General features: G+C 37.9%; 1 protein-coding gene across 2 annotated transcripts in view; it reads right to left on the bottom strand.

Moving 5' to 3' along the window:
• Positions 1 to 21078, bottom strand: part of samd4a (sterile alpha motif domain containing 4A) — a 52967-nt gene extending 31889 nt beyond the window's left edge. For both annotated transcript variants that reach the window (XM_015373391.1, XM_015373392.1), the window contains exons 1-2: positions 20921 to 21078; positions 19614 to 20139 (exon numbers count right to left, since the gene is read on the bottom strand). In XM_015373391.1, coding sequence (XP_015228877.1) covers positions 19614 to 19809 — 196 coding nt within the window. In that variant the 5' untranslated portion in view covers positions 19810 to 20139; positions 20921 to 21078. The remainder of the gene's footprint in view (positions 1 to 19613; positions 20140 to 20920) is intronic.
• Positions 21079 to 21706: the final 628 nt, after the last annotated feature.

Here is a 21706-nt window from a genome sequence, read left to right as displayed (position 1 = left end):
TGGTAAGTGAGACACTTTGCCAGTAGAACAAGACAATTTACATTTAAAATAAGAAAAACAAAACAGTTACATTGTCTTATTTCAAGTGCATATTATCCAATTGTCTTATTTTAAGAGCAAAACTACTCACTCTATTGGGAAATAATCTTATTTACCTGCTCAAATTGAGGGGAAATACACTTAATTAAAGACATTTTTACTTATTTCTAGATCGTTTTGCAGTGTAATACCTCACCACTTGAGCGGATTCATGCACTATGCATAAAATAAGCTCAGATAATCAGCTACTGTACATTTGATAGAGCTGGTTCCATTGATTGAGTTTAAATTGATATTAAACATTTTTTAAGTAGCTTCTTTCAATTAAATTGGTTAATATGTCATCACACTTCTTTTCTTTTTCCTTACAATTTAGTGACTGCTGATGCTTTGTATCTTGTAGTAAAGTTCTGCTTTTAATAGTGATATTTTGGCCAAAACAATCTTTTAAGAGACATGAATATTTTAATAGCCACTCATAAAATATAATATTTATAAAATGCAGAGCAGTAAACGGTCATGCTAAGGAACTCTGGTTATAATCAAATATGGAAAAAGTAAACAGAAGTCAATTTTAATCCTTTCTCTTTGCATTCATGTGTTATTAAAGGGAAAGTTTAACAGAAAAGCCAACATCCTACACAAAAAAAAATGGGGGAAATCTAAAATATAAAGTAGACAAGGCAAAATTAGGTTTTAGAGGACCAAACAGCATCTTGACTTAAAATGAACAAATGAAATGTTGTGCTGAATGAGAGGGGTTGACATCAGAAATTAAACCAGGCAGACTGTATGTAAAGTTTAATAATCTAGTCATGCATCCACACAGTTTGAAATAAATGTTCAGCACTGCAGTCAAACTTTTTGTTCTTTAAATCAACAAAACCTATAACTTAAAAGAAAGTTCCAACCCATTATAAAACTCTCCCCACAGAGACACCAAATGGTAAAACTAGAGTCTTAAATAAAACACAAGAGGCTCATACCACGTTTCTATGTTTAATGCAATCAGTATCGGCTCAAACATTAAAGCAGACCTTTCTTTGAAACAGACGCTGATCTTCCTTAAAATGGGAAAGGGATTTAAGTCGGGGATTACCAAGATTTTCCGACACTATTCCAGACAAGGAAACTTAATATTAAGACAAACATTCATGGATTCAGGATGTGTCTGGAAAGAATGGGGGAAGAAATCTGTAGTGGTGGGTGTTACGAGAGGGAAAGAAGGTTTTTTTTTTTTCCAATCTTTTTTTTTAAATATCTCTGACTAGTAAATGGGCAGAGTGATGGGAAGGAGGTGGTGGGAAGGAAAAGCTCCTGTTCCTGCTTTCCGAGTGGATTCTCCAGCTCAGCAGTGGGGAATGTGCTCTCAGAACGCTGACAAACTGCTGAAGAGTGAAGTGATTCCTCATGATTCTAAGCGATCTGTCTTAATCTAATAAAAATATCCAGGCAGGTTTTAATTCTGTCTTTATTGTCTAAATAATGGAGGAAAAAACAACTCAAAAACAACCAAGTGTGACCCAGCCCCCCACCAAGCAAAATAAACTAAACATTTTCTAATTAACATTTTCTAATTAATTTCACTTTTTTAAAATGTATTTATAGTTTAACTGCTGCAAATCTTCCATAAAGCATTGTCTTCTGCCCCATCCTATTTTGCAGCATATTTTTGAAAAAACTTTATTTATTTTCTTAGGAATCACATTGTTTTATTTATTTTCCATATTTCCTGTCACAGGTTTCACATAATTGTGAGGGAGGCCAACTGTATAAATCAATTGGACCCACTGAGATCAAATCAACCGACACATTGGAGGGTGCTGATGTTTTAACGCTCTTCTATATATCACTTATAACCAGGCTAATGCTGTTGGAAAAAAAGAAAGAAGGGCACAAAAGCAAACCTGAGAATGGTATTTGCACTCTTGTGTGGTGAACTACTTGACCCCTGCAGTAACCCTGAAATTCCTGCCAATGTGGGTCGGCAGCATCTTGTCAGCAACAGGCTTTTTGTTTGTTGCTACACACAACTGGATACCAGAGTAGGTATTCCAGATACCAATGGCTTTGTCTGGGTGACTCTGCAATTTGCACTCAGTGAGAAAAACTATTTAACTTAACTGAAAATCTCATATCGCCACTTTGTGTTAAAGTTGTGTAGAAAGCCTTAAAGATCAGATAAGACAGAACTTTATTGATCTCACAATGGAGAAATCCACTAATGAAATCTGCTCTTATAAACAACAGAAGGTGCACAAAGAGAAAAAGGTGCATGAAGTATATATACTTCATCTGGATGCACTGTGTATACACAGTGCATCCAGATATACTGTATACAAATAGCATAAGTGAAGTAAATAGGTGAGGACAGGTTATAAAATCTAATTAAATTTGTTTATGTTTGATTAAAGCTACATAATCTCACACAGAAAAACATTTGGCAATGCCACATTTAATCTTTTATAATCTCTCTCTCTCTTTTTTTTTTTTATAATTAGACCAAAATTATTTGAAACCGAAAAGACATGAGAAATAATATTCATGTAAGGCACATATTTGTTGGTTTATCTAAGAAACTGGTTACAATCTAGAGTTGATGCACTAAAATTGCCCATATTTATAGTAAGGGCAACTACAAAGAATTGCATTAATAAATGAGTCACACTGTCACCATAACAACCATTAGCCTCTATCTACATACTTGGACGTGGCTCTGTGGAAAAAATTGGAAAATTATCAAATTTGGTTCCAACTTTTACCCCTGATGTTCTTCTACCAGTCTGTGAGTCAGTATGAATATCCTAAAAACCTTATGAATGGGTGGTGTGTCTAGAAATGGATCTTTACAACCCTTTTTTTCTCTGCTACCAGAGAAACTTATAACATAATAACGTAACATATCAGATCTCTGATGTGGAACGGTTGGTTTTGCACCAGTGAGACTAAGATTTCTGCTAAACTACAAGTTGGGCGGTTTATAAAGAGAGAATATGTGGGAAGGCTTCTCATGCCTACTGATAGATATGGTAGATGATATGTCATGCTGAGGGCCTTTTTGTTTTCTAAGCAGGATAACTAATCAACAACATATGACCAAATCAACCCTAACAGGGTTTAACATAAACACATCCTTCATGGCCTTTTTAGGCCTTAGAGCCAAAAGAGAAAGCCCTTTATAACTTTGGACTCTGTTACAGGTTTCTGAGGAGGTCGTTAATTGAGAAAACATGTTTGTATGCTTCAGAGCCATCAATTTAGTAAAAAAAGCTAACCTGGAAATGACTTTTAAAAGCAAAATAACAAGCTTTTTTGATTCTTGAAATGTTAGTGGTTGAATAATCAAATGTTTTGAGCTCCTCCATCTAGACAGCAACTGTCAAAGCCAGAGATCCACTGTGGCTCTAAGACAAAGAGTGGCCAATATATAGAGAAAAACAGATGAAAAATTATTGTTAGGATAAGCTCATAACCAGATATGCAAAATAAGTCCTCAGAGTCATTCCTTTGAAATATTCATCGGTCAGAAATACAGACATTTCCATATTAGTGAGCTAGGAAAATAAGGAAAGGGTTCCCCATGACCCACAGTAATACAGAAAAAGAAACAGCTTTTCATATCACTGTCAAACAGTCAAAGTTGATACATGATGACTTGATAAAAAAATTTTGATAAAGCATCTGTTTTTTACATTCAAACGTTACAGACTCTGTTCAGCCGAGAGGTCTGTTCCTCTGAGCTGCTTATTTATTCATTGTGTGCAGTCCTGGAAACAGTAGCCAATACAGCAGTCTGCAAAGTGGGAAGCACCTGCATGACAATGAGATATTTGTTGATGCTGAGAACATGTGTGTTTGTGTCTCCCTTTTGCAAACAGAGGAAAAATATCATCAAGGCTTTTGTAGATTCCGACATCCTGTACTCCTGGCTGTGCAGAGTTCACTCCTCACTGCATCCTTTAAACAAGATAGGAACCAGACCAGACCAGACAGCTCTACTCGTGTAATTTATTTATTTATTTTTTTACTACCACGCCTCTCTTTGAAGGAATCAGATTAGGTGAGGAGATGTCTGTCCTACATAATCTCTTCTTCAGCACCCCTTTCTTACTGCAGTAATACCTCTGTTCAGGACAAAATGGTAAACACCGACAGCAGAACAAAGGTCTGCAGTCTACCTGCAGATGTATGGAGAGGAGCTCCAATGTTTGAGGCGGCTCTGAAAGTGGCAGTCACAGCTATGCTGGGAATGTGAGCCTCTGTTCTCCCCGGACTGGATGGGAGAAGCCCAAAGCTCTATTTAAGGAAGTACAAGTCACTCTTTCTGCACCTCTGTTGCCGTTGCAGTTTGCCCTGTTCCAATACAAAAACATATTTTCCTCACATATTTGCATGCAATTTGGAAGGTCCTTAAGGACAAAGCCTTATAATCCAAAAGACACTGATTAAATAAGATGGTTTTCCAACAAATGAATACAAATAGAGTTCAGGTTAGTTAAGAGGTTTATCAACCTGTTGTGAAAAGTACTGTCTATATCGACAGATGTCAATGAACCTTGTTCTTATTTGATCTTTAAAGCTACAGTCTGTAGGGCATACAGATATTTAATAATTGAAGTTTAATATATTATACTTAAGTATTTAATTTATTATCATTCAACTGAGTCTCAATCTTTATGTCTGCGTTGCCTTAGAAATTTATATTTGTAATAACATAGGATCAGATCTTGCCTTTATGATTTCAGTTCAGCTCAGTCTATTTACATAGAGCCAATTCACAACACATATCATCTCAAGGCACTTAACTGATACAGTTATGCCAGGTCATACAGTCAGATTGGTTCAAAGTTTTCTATTTAAGGAAAAACCATGATTGCATCAACTCATTGACTTGAATGCAATCCCTCACACTAAGCATGCTTGTAGCGACAGTGGAGAGGAAAATTCCCTTTTAACAGGAAGAAACCTCCAGCAGAACCATGGTAAGTGTGAGCCGCCATCTGCCAAGTCCGCCTGGGGTTCAAAGACGAAGAAGCAGACATAGAAAAGCAGAGATAAAAAGGCAACTGTCAACCAGCTCCACAGGCGACCCTATTCAGGAAACACACAGCCAGGCAGACGGGCTCTGATCCAGCTCTGATGTCAGAGGATGAAATAGAGCACATCCAGCCAGGCACAGTCAAAGAAACAGGACTACACAGAAAAACAGGCCGAGCTTGAACACCTATAAACAAAGGTGTTGCTGGTAGCAGCACAGCTGATATATCTCTACATTTTTGCACTATGGCAGCACAGAGCTGACAGACTAGTGACTTTAGAGATCACAATTACGCTCAAATGTGACTGCAGCAAGGAAGGTTGACTGAGACGGTTGTGACAACAGATGGCAGCAACATGCTGACGAAGTGTTTAGGCTACCTGAAAACAAAGTAGTTGCTGAAGAAGAAGAAGAAGAAGAAAACTATGAACATAGAAGCCACATCAGTAAATGTCATGGCAGCTGAAGGAGATGACACACACAAAATAAACCTGTTCATCACTATGCAGCTAAACTTCAGACAAATAAAGAATCACATGTACTTTGTATTGCAACAGGAAAGCGGCTGACACCGAGCCCCTGTTGTCTAAGAAGTGGAAACACAACAAGAGTGACAAGGGACGACAAAAAAAAAAAAAAAAAGATCAACATCGGCACAGCATTTATACGATGGAAATCACTGATGGAGGACAAACGTTTTCTAAGTGACGCTCAAGTTGCCCCCTTTTCTGTTGGGCAGGTAATTCGTTCTAAACATATACAATCTAAATCCTACAGAGTAATAAAATACTATTCATAAATATTATGTAAAAATACCTGATCACTTGAAAAGAAAGGCGATGCGGACGTTGCTGAAGCGATTTTTTTATGATTATGGCCACCGTAATGGTGGGGGGGGGAACGCTGGAGCGGTTCATGTCGCTGCGGTCTGACCACTGTAGCTTTAAGAAAACTATCCTACTTTAGGATTAGTTCTATTGGTACAATTGCTAAACAGTCAAACTAGTACTGATTTTAAAAAGAGTGGAGGAACTGGAACAAAAGGAGTAAGAAGGTATTAATGTTATTGTTGACATTTTTTTATTTGTATACTACATCAATGTTGTGCACCACTGTAGAGATAGGGGCTACAAGGAAGCTGAGCCCTTTCATAAATGTCTACTTTATGGAAAAACAGGTTTACTGACAATAGGATGGAAATGAAAACAGGCTGGGCCGACCGTCTCACTGGCTATATGGGGGAAACATACTGATTGGGTCTATCTGGTGGAAACAAGCTGCAATCCCACACCCATCATCCAAGTCTTTAACACATTTAACGTCAAGCATAGATTGTTAATACAACATTTTAAAATTGTGGAGCAAAAATAAATAATATAGAAGAATGCTTGAAAGTCATAATCTCAACTGCCTAATTTGCATTCTTCAACCATCTGACCAGAGAAATGGTTAAATTTTCATCATTTTTAAATTGTCTGAGTCATAGCTAAACTCCACCAGATGTCCAAGTTCAAAGACTGCTTTAGTTGGATTTTATTTTTATATATGCTAAAAAGATGTAAGCATTACTGCACATTGAAGGTATGCAGCTGAACTTTGAATTAAAACAAGTCTCTGTAAATGATCCAGGGATTATTAACATAATCATGCTGATTTTAGGCCCAGGTGGCCATGTTGTCCAATGTGGGTTGTAAGCTTTATAACAGGAACTCACCTGCACCTAATGGTTGTTCCTGGTCAACATGTTGGCACACAGTTTTTGACTTCACGTTGGTCTCGACACAAACACTCACTCATTTGCCTGTTTTTTTAGTGTAGGATTTTCGGTTTGTGCTTAAGGAGGTGCAGCGTTTTCATTTAGATTGCATGTAAAATAAATAAATAATAAAACGTCACAAATGCCTTTAATTTACTTTAAGACACACAGTACACAGAGACGGTGCGTCAACTGAGCGGACACTCCAGTAGCAATCATCCAGGGGCTTTAAGTTCAGTCTTAGCTTCTATACCAAGGATCAACTAGTCCGTTGAATGTGACTATAGTGTAGAAGGCCAAACATCTACGCTTCATATCACAGACTATCTGCTTACCCTCTCTCCACTTCTTAAACCAACGGCTTTTCTTCTTGAAATGTTTCCTTTTAAGAATTAGTCCAAAAACTATCGCCATTGCTTCTTCGTTGTTTATGTTTTTGCTAGAAACTTTGACGTCTCTGTGTTCTTCTTCAGTGGTGGTTGTGTTCCCCACTGTTGTTGAATTTATTTGTGGGACGTCTCCTTTCCTTCTTTCAGCTGCATATTTAAAATTATTTGTGCTTAATTTCCTTCAAGCATCAAAACAGACACTAGCTTATCATAGAACTATTTATTATGTAGATTTTAGACTAAATCAACATATAAACATGACTTGCATGACCTAACTTTCCGTTGTTGAACCTCAAAATGGTCCTTTGGGCATACATAAAAACAAAAGAAAAAAATTATTCATTAATATTGAAGTCAATGTATCTCCATTATCTGGATTTCTGTTCTCTAACACCCATTAGTGGACTGTCACCTCAGCCATAATCAATAGGATAGTGTATCAACTCTGAGAGTGTTTTCAGACACATTAGGCTGCAAACCAATGGACAGGATAAGAAAATAAAGCTAGAGGATTTATGAGGCTCCAGCTCATTTGTCTTTTTCTCAATCAGATGATCTTCCATAAGGTTTTTTTTTAAGATGTTTCCCTAAACTTGTTTCCAGTTCTTCAAGTAAACAGCTTCCCACCTGAAATCAAAAAAGGTAGAAAATGCCTTTGCTGTGGAGGTCAGGAGAGGAAAAAATAAGCAGGATTATTTTGTTTGCTCCTCCGATCGTTTGGCAAGTTGTCTGTTCCCATTCCTGAGGTTCAGTGGGAGTTCACAGAACACGGCGTCAATTTCCAGAAATAAACCGTTTGCTCATGCGTGGGTGAGAAGAAATAGTTTGGCTCCATAACCAGTGGCAAGAGTTTTCTGGTTCATCCCCCAACCCTCCTCCCATTTCTGACTGAATGGCCGATGGGATGTTTACAGATGTACAAAGGCTGTGGACAAGCAGGGATCATAAGGGTGTGTGGGGGGGAAAGTCTGATCACATTAGTTCTAAATTTAGGCTTTTTCCCTCTAAGAAATCCAAACTCACCAACTGAAAAACAAACATACCAAACTGATCTCAAGGAGTGATGCTGCACTCCTCTGATTTGTTGGTTTAAAATTATCCAGATAAAACCAGGCTATATTGCCTAGCAGTATTTTCTAATCCTACTTTTTCTAAATGAAGCAAATCAACTCACTTAATACAACAATAAAAACTAAACTGATTTTAAATTGGGAATTAAACAATTTCCTTAATCTATCAGGCTATCACCATCACTTAAATGAATTATTCTGTGTGTTATTACATATTCTCCTTATTGTAATACATCCTATTAAATGGACAATGTTTTAATGATCTGAAATGCCTTGTGTAGAGAAACTGGTTGTTTATATGAAGGATAAACCGAGTGAATAGATTTCAGCTCCAAATGAAAACCAGTCCTCCTGACTCTTCATCTTTTTCCTTCCCCACCCATCTCTTTCATTCCCCTCCTCCATACCACTATACAGACTCAGGAGACCTTCCCTCCACTGTGGGTGGAATCAGTTTCCTTTCCATTGCTTATGCATCCCCACCTTTTTACTCTGGAAAAACCCACTTTTTACTCACACTGAGCATCTACCTCAAAAGCAGGCCTGCATTCCTAGACAGTATTCCCAACACTGGAACAATTTAGTGCCTCAGGCAGGAATGCTGACTTCCAGTCCAGGTTTTCATCAGGCCTAGTTTAGGCAGGAAGTACCGCAGAAATTCACTAACTCTTATGAGTCATAATACAACACAAGCCTTCCTAAGATCTTAGTCATAATGGAGATAAAATTATTTTGTTCCACATTAACAGATGTAGGAGAAATGCTTGGAGCATTTGAAAGGAATTGGAAACAGTTTCTGGATTTTTATTCATGGAATCCGACACAGATGAGGACATAGTTGCCATTTAAAACATCAGCTATCTGCCTTGACTAAACATAGATAGCCAATAACCAAGGAGTGGCGTCTATAAGCAGCTGTATCTGTTTGGAAAAACATATATTCATAGCTATCTACTCTATAGTTATGCTGCTATAGACTTAGACTGCCGAAGGACATAGTGACCTCTTTTTCATCATTCTGCTTAATTCAATCTCTATTCTCCAACTCTGCAGAATTTGTTTATAGATGTTGAAGATCTGCCTGTTTTTCAGTGTAGTCCAGTTTCTCTGAATGTGACTGGCTAGATGTGATCTCTTCATCCTCTGACATTGAAACTGTCTCGGAGCTTGTCTGCCTGGCTGTGTGTTTCCTGGACAGGTTGACAGTTGCCTTTTTATCTCTGCCTCTTTTTCTACGTCTGCTTCGGTCTCCTTGAACCCCAGTGGGCTTCGGCAGATGGCCGCTCACACCGAGCCTGGTTCTGCTGGAGGTTTCTTCCTGTTAAAGGAGGTTTTTCCTCTCCGCTGTCCCTACAAGCATGCTTAGTGTGAGAAATTGCCTTCGAGTCGATGAGTCGATGTAATCAACTGGTTTTCCTTAGATAAAAAAAACTATGCAATTCAACCAGATCATACAGTCAAATTGATTCAAAGTGCCTTAAGAGAACAGGTGTTGTGAATTGGCGCTATATAAATACACTGATTTGAATCTAATAATCAAAAAGGCAACAGTGGCCTGGAACAACTGCTGCCATCAATTTTTTTTGGCTGCATATGATCAGTGTTTCGGGACCTGTAAAGGTGGGGTATAGCCATTAGACACAAGAAAGATCAACTTAAAAACAAAAATATTTTCAAACTCATTGCAAAGCTCGGCTTTGTACATGTTGGCACAATCTGATGGAAGCTCTGTCTACTTAAGTTGTTACATCCTTAAACTAAATATCAGGAAAGTCAATCAGTCAACAAACCGGATGTCTAAAACATGCCACTCAGCTCTGATTGATGTGTCTCGGCTGAAGTATAGGATGTCAGAGCAACAACAGGAGTTTTTTTTTTTCTTTTTTTGGCAAAAAACTGCAAAGTGATGCTCTTCCCCCACATGTTGCTTTAAAAGGATTATTTCCTTTTATTAGTTTTTCATCTGAAGCCTGAAAGACAGAAAAGACTGAAACAATAACTTTATTATTACAACTGTCTGCGGGGTAGAAATTTGTGAAAGGCAGAGATCTTACTCTCCTAAAACCTGAAAAAATTGTTTCCCCCCTTAAAAAAAATGACTGATCTCACAAGGATGTTAAAAATGATTTTCTTGTGGGATCTTTCAGGGTGATTTAGAAGTTAGTTGCTGGCACCTCTTTCTGTGTGGACTTTTAGTAGTTTTATCCGTAAACATCACTTTTCAGGGGTTTATTATTTAACTTTGCACCAATACCCCAGATCCAGCAACTTTTTCAGCCAAAGTGCATGAAATATGCAAATAATTTCCTGTTTGCAAATTAAAAATAACCAGAACTTATACATTTTCAATGATTAAATATAAAAATCAAGATCAACACCAACAAACATCTCTTAGAGTTCTGTCTCAGTCGGCTCAGCTGTGAGTACGCATCAAATTCGATCTGTCCAGCCTCCAGCACAAACAGCTGTGCAAGCCGAGTCAGCGATGCAGCACTTTAAAATGATGTTAGTCATTCAGAACACCAGGTCCACTGTCCTGTCCAAGACCCCACCCATCACACTAATCCTACATCCTGAGAGGGAATGTGCCATCTTCCAGAGAGCACTCTGAAGGCTATTTTAAGACTCCTCCAGTATTCTGCCTCTCAAAAGCAAAGCAGTTGCACGGAAATGATAAAAATCGATATGCTTCTAAATTTTAAATGTGACTGAGCTATGATTTAGTAATAAGAATCTGCCAAAACCTTAAGGTGGCTTGGTAGTGATGGTATTGGACTTGCGTTTTGTAACTTTGGGGTTTCAAATTCATTAATTTCTCATTAATAAAAAGCTTATGTAAATTAAAAAAAAAAGTCCCAGTAGTCCAAAAATAACCTGAGAGGGAAAAAAGAAAAACAAGACTGAAACAAAGCAAGAATGGCTCAACTCTTCAAGTCTCTCTGTTAGGAGGTGATCCCCATTTAGACGGACTGCATCTTAAGGGGCGCAGAAAGTGGCACCGTTCACTCTGTGCCAAAACAAAGCCGCCTCTGAGACGCACCGAGAAGTAGGTCACAGAGGATTCCTTTCATTTGTACAACACTTTCCAAAGAGTTTTCCACTCGCAGCCTGAAACGTCCCACTGAAAGTTAACCCTGAAGAGTCTCAGCTCTGATCTGCACACCAAATCCTGAAGGCTTGATTTTCATCTGCTGTCCCATCTTCTGTGTGGCGGCAAATAATGCATGACTGATTTAACCTTTATGTCGAGAGAATTGAAAAACTTCTTTTTTTTTTTTGAATGGAGAAAGATCTTTAGTAGTATAAAAGAAATCAAATACCAGAAACAAAAGCAAAGTGATTTATCAGCCTTAGCCCAGCCCTTAAACACTCAAACAAGCTACCACAACATACCAGAGGGATCACGTAACCACACAACCTTCTCTGTCCCCCTCTTTTCAGCAGCATGTGTTCTCACGTTTAGTCGGCAGCTCCACTGATTGAAATCTTACTGAGCTGAATCAGCGAATGGAAGAGCAACCGCATGTTGACACAAGTGAAAGGGAAAACAGCAAAGCGAGGCCCAAAACTCGCTCCGGAGGTACAGAGATTACACATTCAGAGGAATCTTAACGTTATTACACAGGAATGCACATCCCCCCCATTAATGTGTATCTTTCCTCTCCTTCAGTTACTTCCAGATTTTTCAGGACACCAGCAGCCGGTGGCAGATGTTCAAAGTATGGTGCTACTCCTGGTATCAGACTGAAAGGATGCAGTTTTATCAAATAGTTTCTGCATTAAGGAAGCAACTAAGCCTATATTTTGGCAAAGGATTGTCTTTTGCTTGTGAAAAATATGTCACAAGTAATCCTAATCCTGTTTTAGGACAGATAGCTTTAGCTAAAAATCATAAATGTGCATTTTAATATAATTGGAGGTGGTCCATTTTTATTTTGTGAAGTATTTTTTTGTTTAGGTTTTCTTTGTGGGTTTAAAGTTAGGATTAGTCTGAAAGGCTGAATGGTGTTGTAGTGGCCTCACAGCAGGACAGTCCTGTATTCAAATCACACTTCTGTGTGGAGATTTCTCCATCCATCTGTAGGGTCCAAAAGAATCCTGCAGGTCAGGTTAAGCAGAATCTCTGAATCAGCCATAGGTGTGAGTGCTCATGTATGGCTGTTAGTCTGTGTGCCTCAGTGCTGCCCTGTGAAGGGCTGGCGCCTGTAGCCCACCTCTCAGACATCAACCATTTCAGATAACCTCAGTGGAGGGATGGACAGAGCATGAAAGTTGGAAATATAAATAATTGTCCATACCATGTATTCACCAATTACATACTTGGTATTTTTAACGAAATCCACATTTAGCACATGATAATCTAGTTCTGTTTGTTTAAAATTAGGGCTGCAACTAACCAGTTGTGTTTTCGACAACGATAACAATGAAATTATTTAATTGATGCTCCTTTTTCAATGACAATAACAAAAACTGAAAAGCTAAAAATGGATCTTTAATGACTAAATAATGACTAGTCATAGGTTTGAGTTTTTGTCAACGAGACGAGGCTAAATAAAAATTAGCGGGTAGTCGGTCAGACCTTTATAATGCATCATTTTGCTTTTGTTCTTTGCTTTTTTAGAGAGATGAAGATTTTATTGATCTGTGTTTAATGCATGTTTCATAGTGGATCAGGAAATGTTTGCTTTACGATGGAAACCTTGTATGTCTGAAATCATTCCTTTATTGTACATTTTGTTAGCTTGTCTGTCTGCTATATTAACCAATATGATGTGTTGAGCTAGATCTGCTATTTTCACAGCTTTTGTAAGACATTTTTTTACAAAGTAGGGCATTCATTCATAAAAAAGTTTATTTGAATTCGATAAATAAAAATTTTCTGCCCAACAGCAACGATGAACTGCATGGCATCATTCTATACCCAGCAATTGTAGCATCTCGACAAGAGCTTAGAGTCTGGTAAAGAATCTGGATGTTATTCGAAATTGTAAAGGTTAACTTTTTTTTGCAACATAAAACTGACTATAACTGGACTAAAAACTTTTTAAGTTTTAGTCAACTAAAACCAACTAAAACTATCATATATTGTAATGACTAAAATCCAACTAAGACTAATAATAGTTTTTGTCCTGAAGAATAAAACTAAGACTAAATCTAAGACGGCTGTCAAAAACAACACAGCAACTAACTCTTATTTTGAAAATTATTTAATCTGTTGATTATTATTTAAATTAATAATTGGATAGCCAAAGGTTCCTAGAGGTAGACTTTTAACAAACTTAAACCTGTTGAAACTAAAAAAATTTCCCTTGAGAAGTTCTGGATAGAGCATATTGATAGACAAAAAGATTTTTTCATCTTAAATGCAAAATGTGTATATACATTAATTTTACAATTTTGGTATAATTATTGCTGTGAGTTGCTCTGTCAGCTAAAAGTTGCTGATTATTTCAATAGTCGATTAGTAACAATTAATCCGATCAATTGTTTCAGCCCTAGTTGAAATCTAATTTGGTTTGGTAAGTTTTTAGGAACCAGAGAGATACCGGTACTAAAATCTGACCCTTCCCTTTGGGATTAATGAAGTGTTTTGAATTCAATTCAAAGATTTTTTGCTTTGTTTCAAATTTCCAGACTACCAAAAACAAAACAAGCGATAAAGGACATGCAAATATTTGAAACCATGTCCATACATACATACTCCATATCCTAATACAAAATCCAAAGATTGTAATGTTTCACATCCTTCAATATAAATAAGAAAAATTCATTAAAAAAGGTCCATTCTGAGCCACAATTCTTGTACACAAATACATCACTAACTGTGATGTTCAGGTCTTAAAATTCACCTTCCTGCTAATTGTTATCTGCATTGTTTATATAAATATAAAGTCATATGTTATCACTTTATGTAGTTGCAACTAAGGCGATATGGAACGAAAATCAAATCTCCATTTTTCCTACCATGTCCAATAAAGCACTTTTATTTCTTATGATTCATAATAAAAATGACAAATATGGCTTTCAAAAACTAGCTTTGATTTCAATCCTACCCCCTGGGAGATAATATAAAGGATAAATAAATTCAAGCTGAGAAGCAGGCCTGCAAAATAATTAACAAAAAATAAAACTTACTATATGTTTGCATGTATGAATCAGTGAGCTGGTTTATCAGTTTATCATTTATGAACACAGAAAGAACAGAAGGTGATGAGCTGATTTCCTTCTGATCTAAGAAAGCCCAAGAAGTGGATTAGTGAAAAAAATAAAAAATAAATCTATTTTTTAAAGATTAAATCTTCACCAACAAAAAAAATTCATTTAAGCCCTAGTTGCAAAAAAATGAAGATGAGGCTCACTTGTACTCATTTTAGAGGCGTCATTTATTTTGTAAACAAAGCACAGCAGAACGGTGTGGGGCTGTGAAAGAAGCTGCGTTAACAGAGTTTATCTCAGAGGCTATTTGGAGTATGTGCAGTTACAGTTTACACAAGTTGCACAATTATGTTGGCTCTCTCTGCTGCAATGTCATCGCTTTATCAATGATCACAAGACTTTTTTTTTGTTTGTTTGGTTAGGCCAATCCCCTATGAACCAACACCATTACCAACATGCACTAATGTTTAGTATTATTTAGTAAACTGATGTGCATAACTAAATAAAATAAGGTGTATTAAGATGGAATGGTATAGAAAAAAAATCTGTAAGCATATCCTTAAATCTCTATTCTTAAAAATGAAGATTCTACACATTACTTTAACTGGAGTTGTGTTGCTATTTTGCTTGTAGTTTAAATGTTGCAAAACAGATATTGTGACTAACCCCAATTTTAGCATCTCTTTACTCTTTCATGAGTTTTAGCAACTTGTACACAATGAATCCGTCTCAAGTATGAGTGTAAAGAGCAGTGACTGGAAATACATTGTCAGGGTGAAAAACAATAGACATGCAGGGATTTAATGCAAGATTATTTAAAAAAAAATTACTAGCTGCAGCCAAATATAGTTTTTGTTTAGTTGATTTAGATTTTTTTATTGGGACTATTGTTTTTTTCATAAGGGTACAGAACAAAAGGAGAACAAACACCAGAAAAAAAAAGAAAAAAATGTGCATAATTTAACATATTAAGTGAGCCACAAAGCCAAAGATGCAGACTCCTGCTTTACGAGGTAAAAAATGTGATCCTATGTTAGTATGACTGTAACTTAAAGCCATCTACAACACCTAAATAATTGTTGAATGAAATGTAAAGGCGAAATATTGAATTGGTGCAATGGACAAATCATTTACAGTGTGTTTTGTCAGCACATGTCATCATGAAAAAATCATTCGGTATGAAATTCCAAAAGAATATGATTCAAAAAAAGGAAGAACTTCTTAAAATAACTATATTTGCTCTTAATTTGAGCAGGTGAGTATTTTAGGTCTTAAAGGTAAGATATATAGATATGATACACTTGCAATAAGTAATGCAAATATTTTTTTTTTCCTCACTTCAAACAAAAATCTTCTTTTTCCCCATTGGCAAACTATGTAAAGTTCTTTCTCAAATCAAGGGAAAAAATACCCTTATTTTCAGAAAAATGTAATATTTTGTAGTGCATGTTCACAAAACAGGGGCCAGGACCAGTTCTTTGGGGGCACTGGCCCCTGTTGGCCCCATTTAGAGCTGGCCAAGAATACATCGGTCAGTTCTTTTGATTGGAAAAAAAAAAGTAAAATAAAAATCAATCAATAAATCAAAAGATTAATGAAGCATCTTCTGGTTTCCAAACAACAAAAAAAGGATTGTGAAATAAAGGATGAACTAATTTCCATCATGATCATTTAGTTCTATTTTCATAACATAAAGTATAAATTAAAATCATCCTCCCTCAAGTAGGTTTGTACCTCTTTTTTTAAAATATCCTTATTTTTTGATATTTTTACATTTAATTCAGTCAAATTAAGCAGTGCAGTAACAGTTTTGACTTTATGGTCTAAAAACTGTTTTGGCAAAATCACAAGGACTCCTTGCCTAAGCAGCAATTACTAACATGATGGCCACCTAAGAATAAAGTGGTGAAAGAGAAGTGACCACTACTATGTTGAGTTCCAGTCCTGAAGTTTAACAGGAGATTAGTCCATTTAAAAGGTAGAAGGTTTAACAAACCGACACCCTAACCTAATTAACGACAGTATTATTTGCAATGAAAACGTTGCTCCAAGGTGTGCTCCTCTAATTCAGATTACTTTGGTCTCTAATAGTATGAACCACCTTTTTTCCCCAGGGGACTTTGGGAGAAAACTTTATGAAGTCAGTCTTGGCGTTTCCTCTTTTATCAAACGATACCACAGAGCAGCCTGTTAGCTGGAGCTACAGCCCCCCCAGAAAGGGATATGCTCCTTTGAGACACATTACTGCTCCTGACCAGATATGATCATCCATCCTTTGCTGCTACAGGTAGGCTGAGAACCTGGTTCTCCATTGCAGCAGTGCTTCATTCTATTTTTCCATCAGCCTTCTCCGTTGCCAGGGTTTCTGTTACCATGGCCATGCTGCAGTGTGATGCAAACCCAGGCAGAACCCCCACCCCATTACCCCTCCCATATTACAGTTGGAATGGCCCACTGAGCATCCCAAAGCGCTGTCAGTCGACTCTACGCTAAGCACAATCAAATTTGAACTGAAATTATTTTTCACATGACTTCCAAACCATTTGCATAACTCGGATGGATCTGCATAAATGTCTAAAACAGGAAAAGTCTTGTAATACAGTGAGGGCACCACGCATCTCTACATGAGGGTAAATCTAGAACAATTTAACTTTGACATTAATTCAGAACAACTTAAAAAACAGAAAAATCATACATATAGATACAAACAGATATACATTGGCTTGATAAAGTATTCATACCCCTTGAAAAATTTTCCCACACCTTGTCACATTACAAACAAACATCAATATATTTCAGTGGAAGTTTATGAGAAAGACAAACAATTGGTTTACAGTTGTAAAGTAGAATGAACTCAGCCCCCCTGAGTCTGGACTTTGCTGAACGACCTGCTGCTGCAATTACAGCTGCATGTTTTATTAGCTGCGTTTCAATTAGCTTTGGACACATAGTGACAGAATTTTTGTTTGTTCTTCTTTGCTAAACAGCTCAAGTTTCAGTCAGATTGGAAGGAGAGTGTTTGTAAACGTAAGTGTTCTGATCTTGCCAGAGATTCTCGATTGGGTCTAGGTCTGGACTAGGCCGTTCTAACACATGGATAGGTTTTGTTTAAACCCTTCTATTGTAGCCCTGGCTGGATGTTTAGGGTTGTTGTCCTGCTGGATGGTGTTTTACAGACTCCAACAAGTTTGTTTCCCCGATTACTCTGTGTTCCGCTTCATCTATCTTACAATTAACTCTGAACATTTTCCCTGTCCCTGCTGGAGAGACGAACCACCAAAACATTATGCTGCCACCACCATATTTCACAGCAGGGATGGTGTGTTCAGAGCTGTTAAATCTCTGCCACATATAGTATTTTGTATATTAGCCAAAATGCTCAGTTTTAGTTTAATCTGACCAAAGCATCTTCTTCCTTGTCTGCTGTGTCTCAAACATGGTTTCTAGCAAACTGTAAATGGGACTTGTTTCAACAATAGCTTCTTCTTGCCATTCTACATAAAGAGAAGATTTATTCAGCAAACGACAAAAAGTTGTCCAAAGAACGTTTTTCCCACCTGAGTGGTTCGTACGTGCTCATCAGTGCTCCCCTTGTTAGGCCTCTACATTTAGGTGGACCGCCTTGTCTCGGTCAGTTTACAGTTCTGCCATGATTCCTCCATTTCCAGATGACTGAACATCTGTTAGATATGGGAGAATCTTTCTATAACCTAAGCCTGCTAAAAACTTCTCCACAACTTTATCCCTGACCTGTCTGGTGTGCTCCTTCACATTTCATGATGCCATTTGCTCCCCAATATTATGTTAACCAAATCCAGAAGCCATTACAGAGCAGCAATATCAGTACTGATATTACATCATATACAGGTGGACTCTATTTAGTCATTAGCAATCACCAGGCAACTTCTGAATGCACTTAGTTGCACTGGAAGAGAAGAGGGTTGAATACTTTTGCATACTGCACTTTTAAGTTTGGAAAGCCTGTTTTTAAATCATGCATAGTTTGCATTCTACTTCACCTTTGCATACCACTTTGTGTTGCTCTTTCACATCAGATTACAAGAAAACAGGACAAATACTTTTGCAAGCCACAGTACATACATACGCAAAAGAAATGCAAATAAACTATATATTGACAACATTAATGTTGTCTGCTTATAATCACAACAGCTATACTCATTTGTAAGCGGAGTCCAACTGAGGGTAGTTACACATCTCAGCAAAAATCCTGCGGTTCTGTGAAAGCCTCATATGTTTGTTAGAGAACGTTAATGACCAACCAAGGCAAACAGTAGACCAGTCAGGCAGAGAGATGTGGAGAGGTTAAAGGCAGGGTCAATTTAGACAATCCACCTGGCTTTAAATATCACAGAGCTCAGTTCAGACCCTCTGCACATAGAAGGAGGATGAATTAATTGCAAGGATAGCATAAGCTAGAGAAGAATGCGAGAGGAAAATGGCAACACTGGAGGAGCTGCTTTAGATCCAAACTCCAACGACCTGTCAGGAGACCAAATATTACATTTGAAAATCACAAATCAATTCTGTATGGGAGGGTGGCAAGAAGAACATCTTTGTTGACTGAAAACTGTAAGAAGCTCAACGTTTAATTTGTAAAAAGCAACGTAGGAATACCGCAAACTAGTGGGAGGTACAGAAAAGTAACACTACTTCTCAACCTAAACACAACCCCACCCTGTAGAAAATTGACTTTTCTTTGTAAGGAGCTGGGGGAAAAAGCTGCTTGATTAGAAGTGAAATTAAGAAAAAACTAAAGAGCAGGTTTTGGAGGATAACTGTAAGTTAAGAAGATATTAGATCTGGATATGGTTCACCTTCCAGCAGGACAAAGACCATAAATATGTAGCCCAAGCTGTGGAATAGTCAAAATCAAAGCATATCTATGTGTTAGAAAGGTCCAGTCAAAGTATAGCCATAATCTTAGTATTTGACTCAGGATGCTGAATACAAAGGCATGCCAAACTTTAAAGAATTCCATTTATAAATCATTTCAAAAGCGTATTATTTTCCTTTCACTTACAAACTATTCTGTGTAGTTGTTTATTTCCAAATAATCCCAATAAACCACATTTAGGTTGCGGAGGTTTGATCAGTTTTAAAAACTTCTAAGAGTCCTCTTTAAGTTTCAGAAGCAGATATCCTACCTGGATTGTTTGCTTCTCCCTCCAGGACCTGCAGCTCCGTGCATTCAGCCAGGGAGTGCTCCAAGCAGACCTGCAGGAAGCGGGCCTGGGTCCGGCTCACTCTCTTCAGCAGGGACACCAGAGCCACGGTCTGCTCGCACTCGTTCCATCCCTTAAACCAGCTGGCCAGCACGCCCACCTGATCCCGAAACATCATGGTCTGTGAGGCGTGAGGGATGGAGAAGCACCAATTGTGATGGGGAGGGAGGAGGAAGCTGAGGTGAATGAGCGGTTACAATGGGACGTCCCAGACGCTGGATAGACCACTGCTGCACCTTCTCCTTCTAATAATCTCCTTGGGTGAGAGTGAAAGATGGGAGGGGGTAAGAGGTCCTCTCTAAGCAGACATTAGGGGATCTGAGCTGTTTCTGGCTGCTTGGTGGAACAGGGAGGGAATGATATTTGATGAGTCAGCTCTCTTCCAGCTCAAGCTGTCTCACTTCAGCTTCAGCCTCTTGCATTTTTCTTCAGGGAATCCCTCTCAGGCCTGCAGGGGGATGCAAGCCATTAAGAGAAGCATATCCAAAAAAAATGTCTACCTTTTTCTGTGCATAAGCAGAGACTTTTCCAGCTTGATGCCACATTATCCCTGTTGCTTCTGTCTGTTTTGCAGCGGCGGAGCAATTCTATTCTACTTCTTTATTTATTTGGATATTTTTTTAAGAAAGCAGCCGAGCGTTTATAGCTGACGCCTATGCGCATAGGGCTTGTGGTATTTACCGCCGGGACAAAAATAAAGGAACATGTTTTTGGTATCCACCCATTCCTAAAAATACAGCTGTCGGTGATCCTGGCGCTGCATCCCGGAATTTTCCAAGGGACGCGGGCCGGGTTACCGACGGCTGGCGACTTCCTGACATGATCTCAATCATAGGTTACTCCTACACAGCCATATATATTCCTGACGGGTTGGGAAAAGAAGGGAGATTTTTGGGGAGAGTTTGATCCAAAAGGAAAATGTGGGAGCAGGCTCCTGCAGGCTGATGGTCTAAAACTGTCAGTGTGCTTCATCAGCACCCAGCCTGCTGCAGATATGTCAAAAAAGGCAACATTGTTTCATTTAATATGAGCAGGTTAACAGTAAACTCCAAGTTAACCATATGTTTACGCACGCCTTTACGCACACATAAATAGCTGCAACCCTACCAGAGAAAATACTATAAACTAGGGGAAATGAAGGGGGAGGCTTTGAAGGAAGAAATAAACTGTAGCGAGATGTGTTTTGTTAAATGTTTGAAAATATTTAAAGGATTGTTTGTTGTTCCTACCTTCTGGCGCAGTTTGCATCGCTGGATTCCCCTTCAGGAGGAAATACAGGCGCAGCTTGTTTTAAGTCTTCAGAGGGGCAGCAGCGCCCTTTCACTCCGGCTCTGCAGGATTTGCCATCTTGACCAACTTTTCCCTCTGTGTCCGCTCAACAGACGGACTGCTCTGCTCTAAATCGCTCTCTGAAGAGACAAAGTTAGAAGCACTCTACTTGTTCCGGTCTGGGGGTGTCAAAATAAAGCTCTATGGGCCTCAGTAGCTTGGTGTGACAAAAAGAGCCACAGTTTTTTTTTTTATCAGGAACATAAAATAAAATATAGGCCTACTATATTCATTACTTTGTCTTTATCAAGATTATTTCAAAATAAAATTTGAAAATTATTTCTGAAACTATTGGAATTAATTCTTTCTGTTTTATACCATACCATACCATACCAACTTTATTTATAAAGCACTTTAAAACAACCACAGTTGATACAAAGTGCTGTACAATTTAAGAACACAACATAATAAAAGTAATTTAAAAACAGTTAAACAAAAACAAAAACATACAATTTAAAAACTAGATCCCACTGGTGTTGAAAGCCAAGTAAAATAGATGGGTTTTAAGACGAGCTTTAAAAATGGGCAAAGAAGGGGCCTCTCTGACCTGCAAAGGTAAGTCATTCCATAATTTGGGGCCCATAACAGAGAAAGCCCTGTCCCCTCTGAGCTTCCTTTTTGTTCTCGGTTCCTCCAAGAGCAGCTGATTTGCTGACATGAGAGACCGATGGGGTACGTAAGGATGA

Source organism: Cyprinodon variegatus, unplaced genomic scaffold (genome assembly GCF_000732505.1).
Source record: "Cyprinodon variegatus isolate N-32 unplaced genomic scaffold, C_variegatus-1.0 Scaffold86, whole genome shotgun sequence".
NCBI lineage: Eukaryota > Metazoa > Chordata > Actinopteri > Cyprinodontiformes > Cyprinodontidae > Cyprinodon > Cyprinodon variegatus.
Note: the sequence above shows the minus strand (reverse complement) of the source record. Positions and strands in the feature narration are given on the sequence as shown.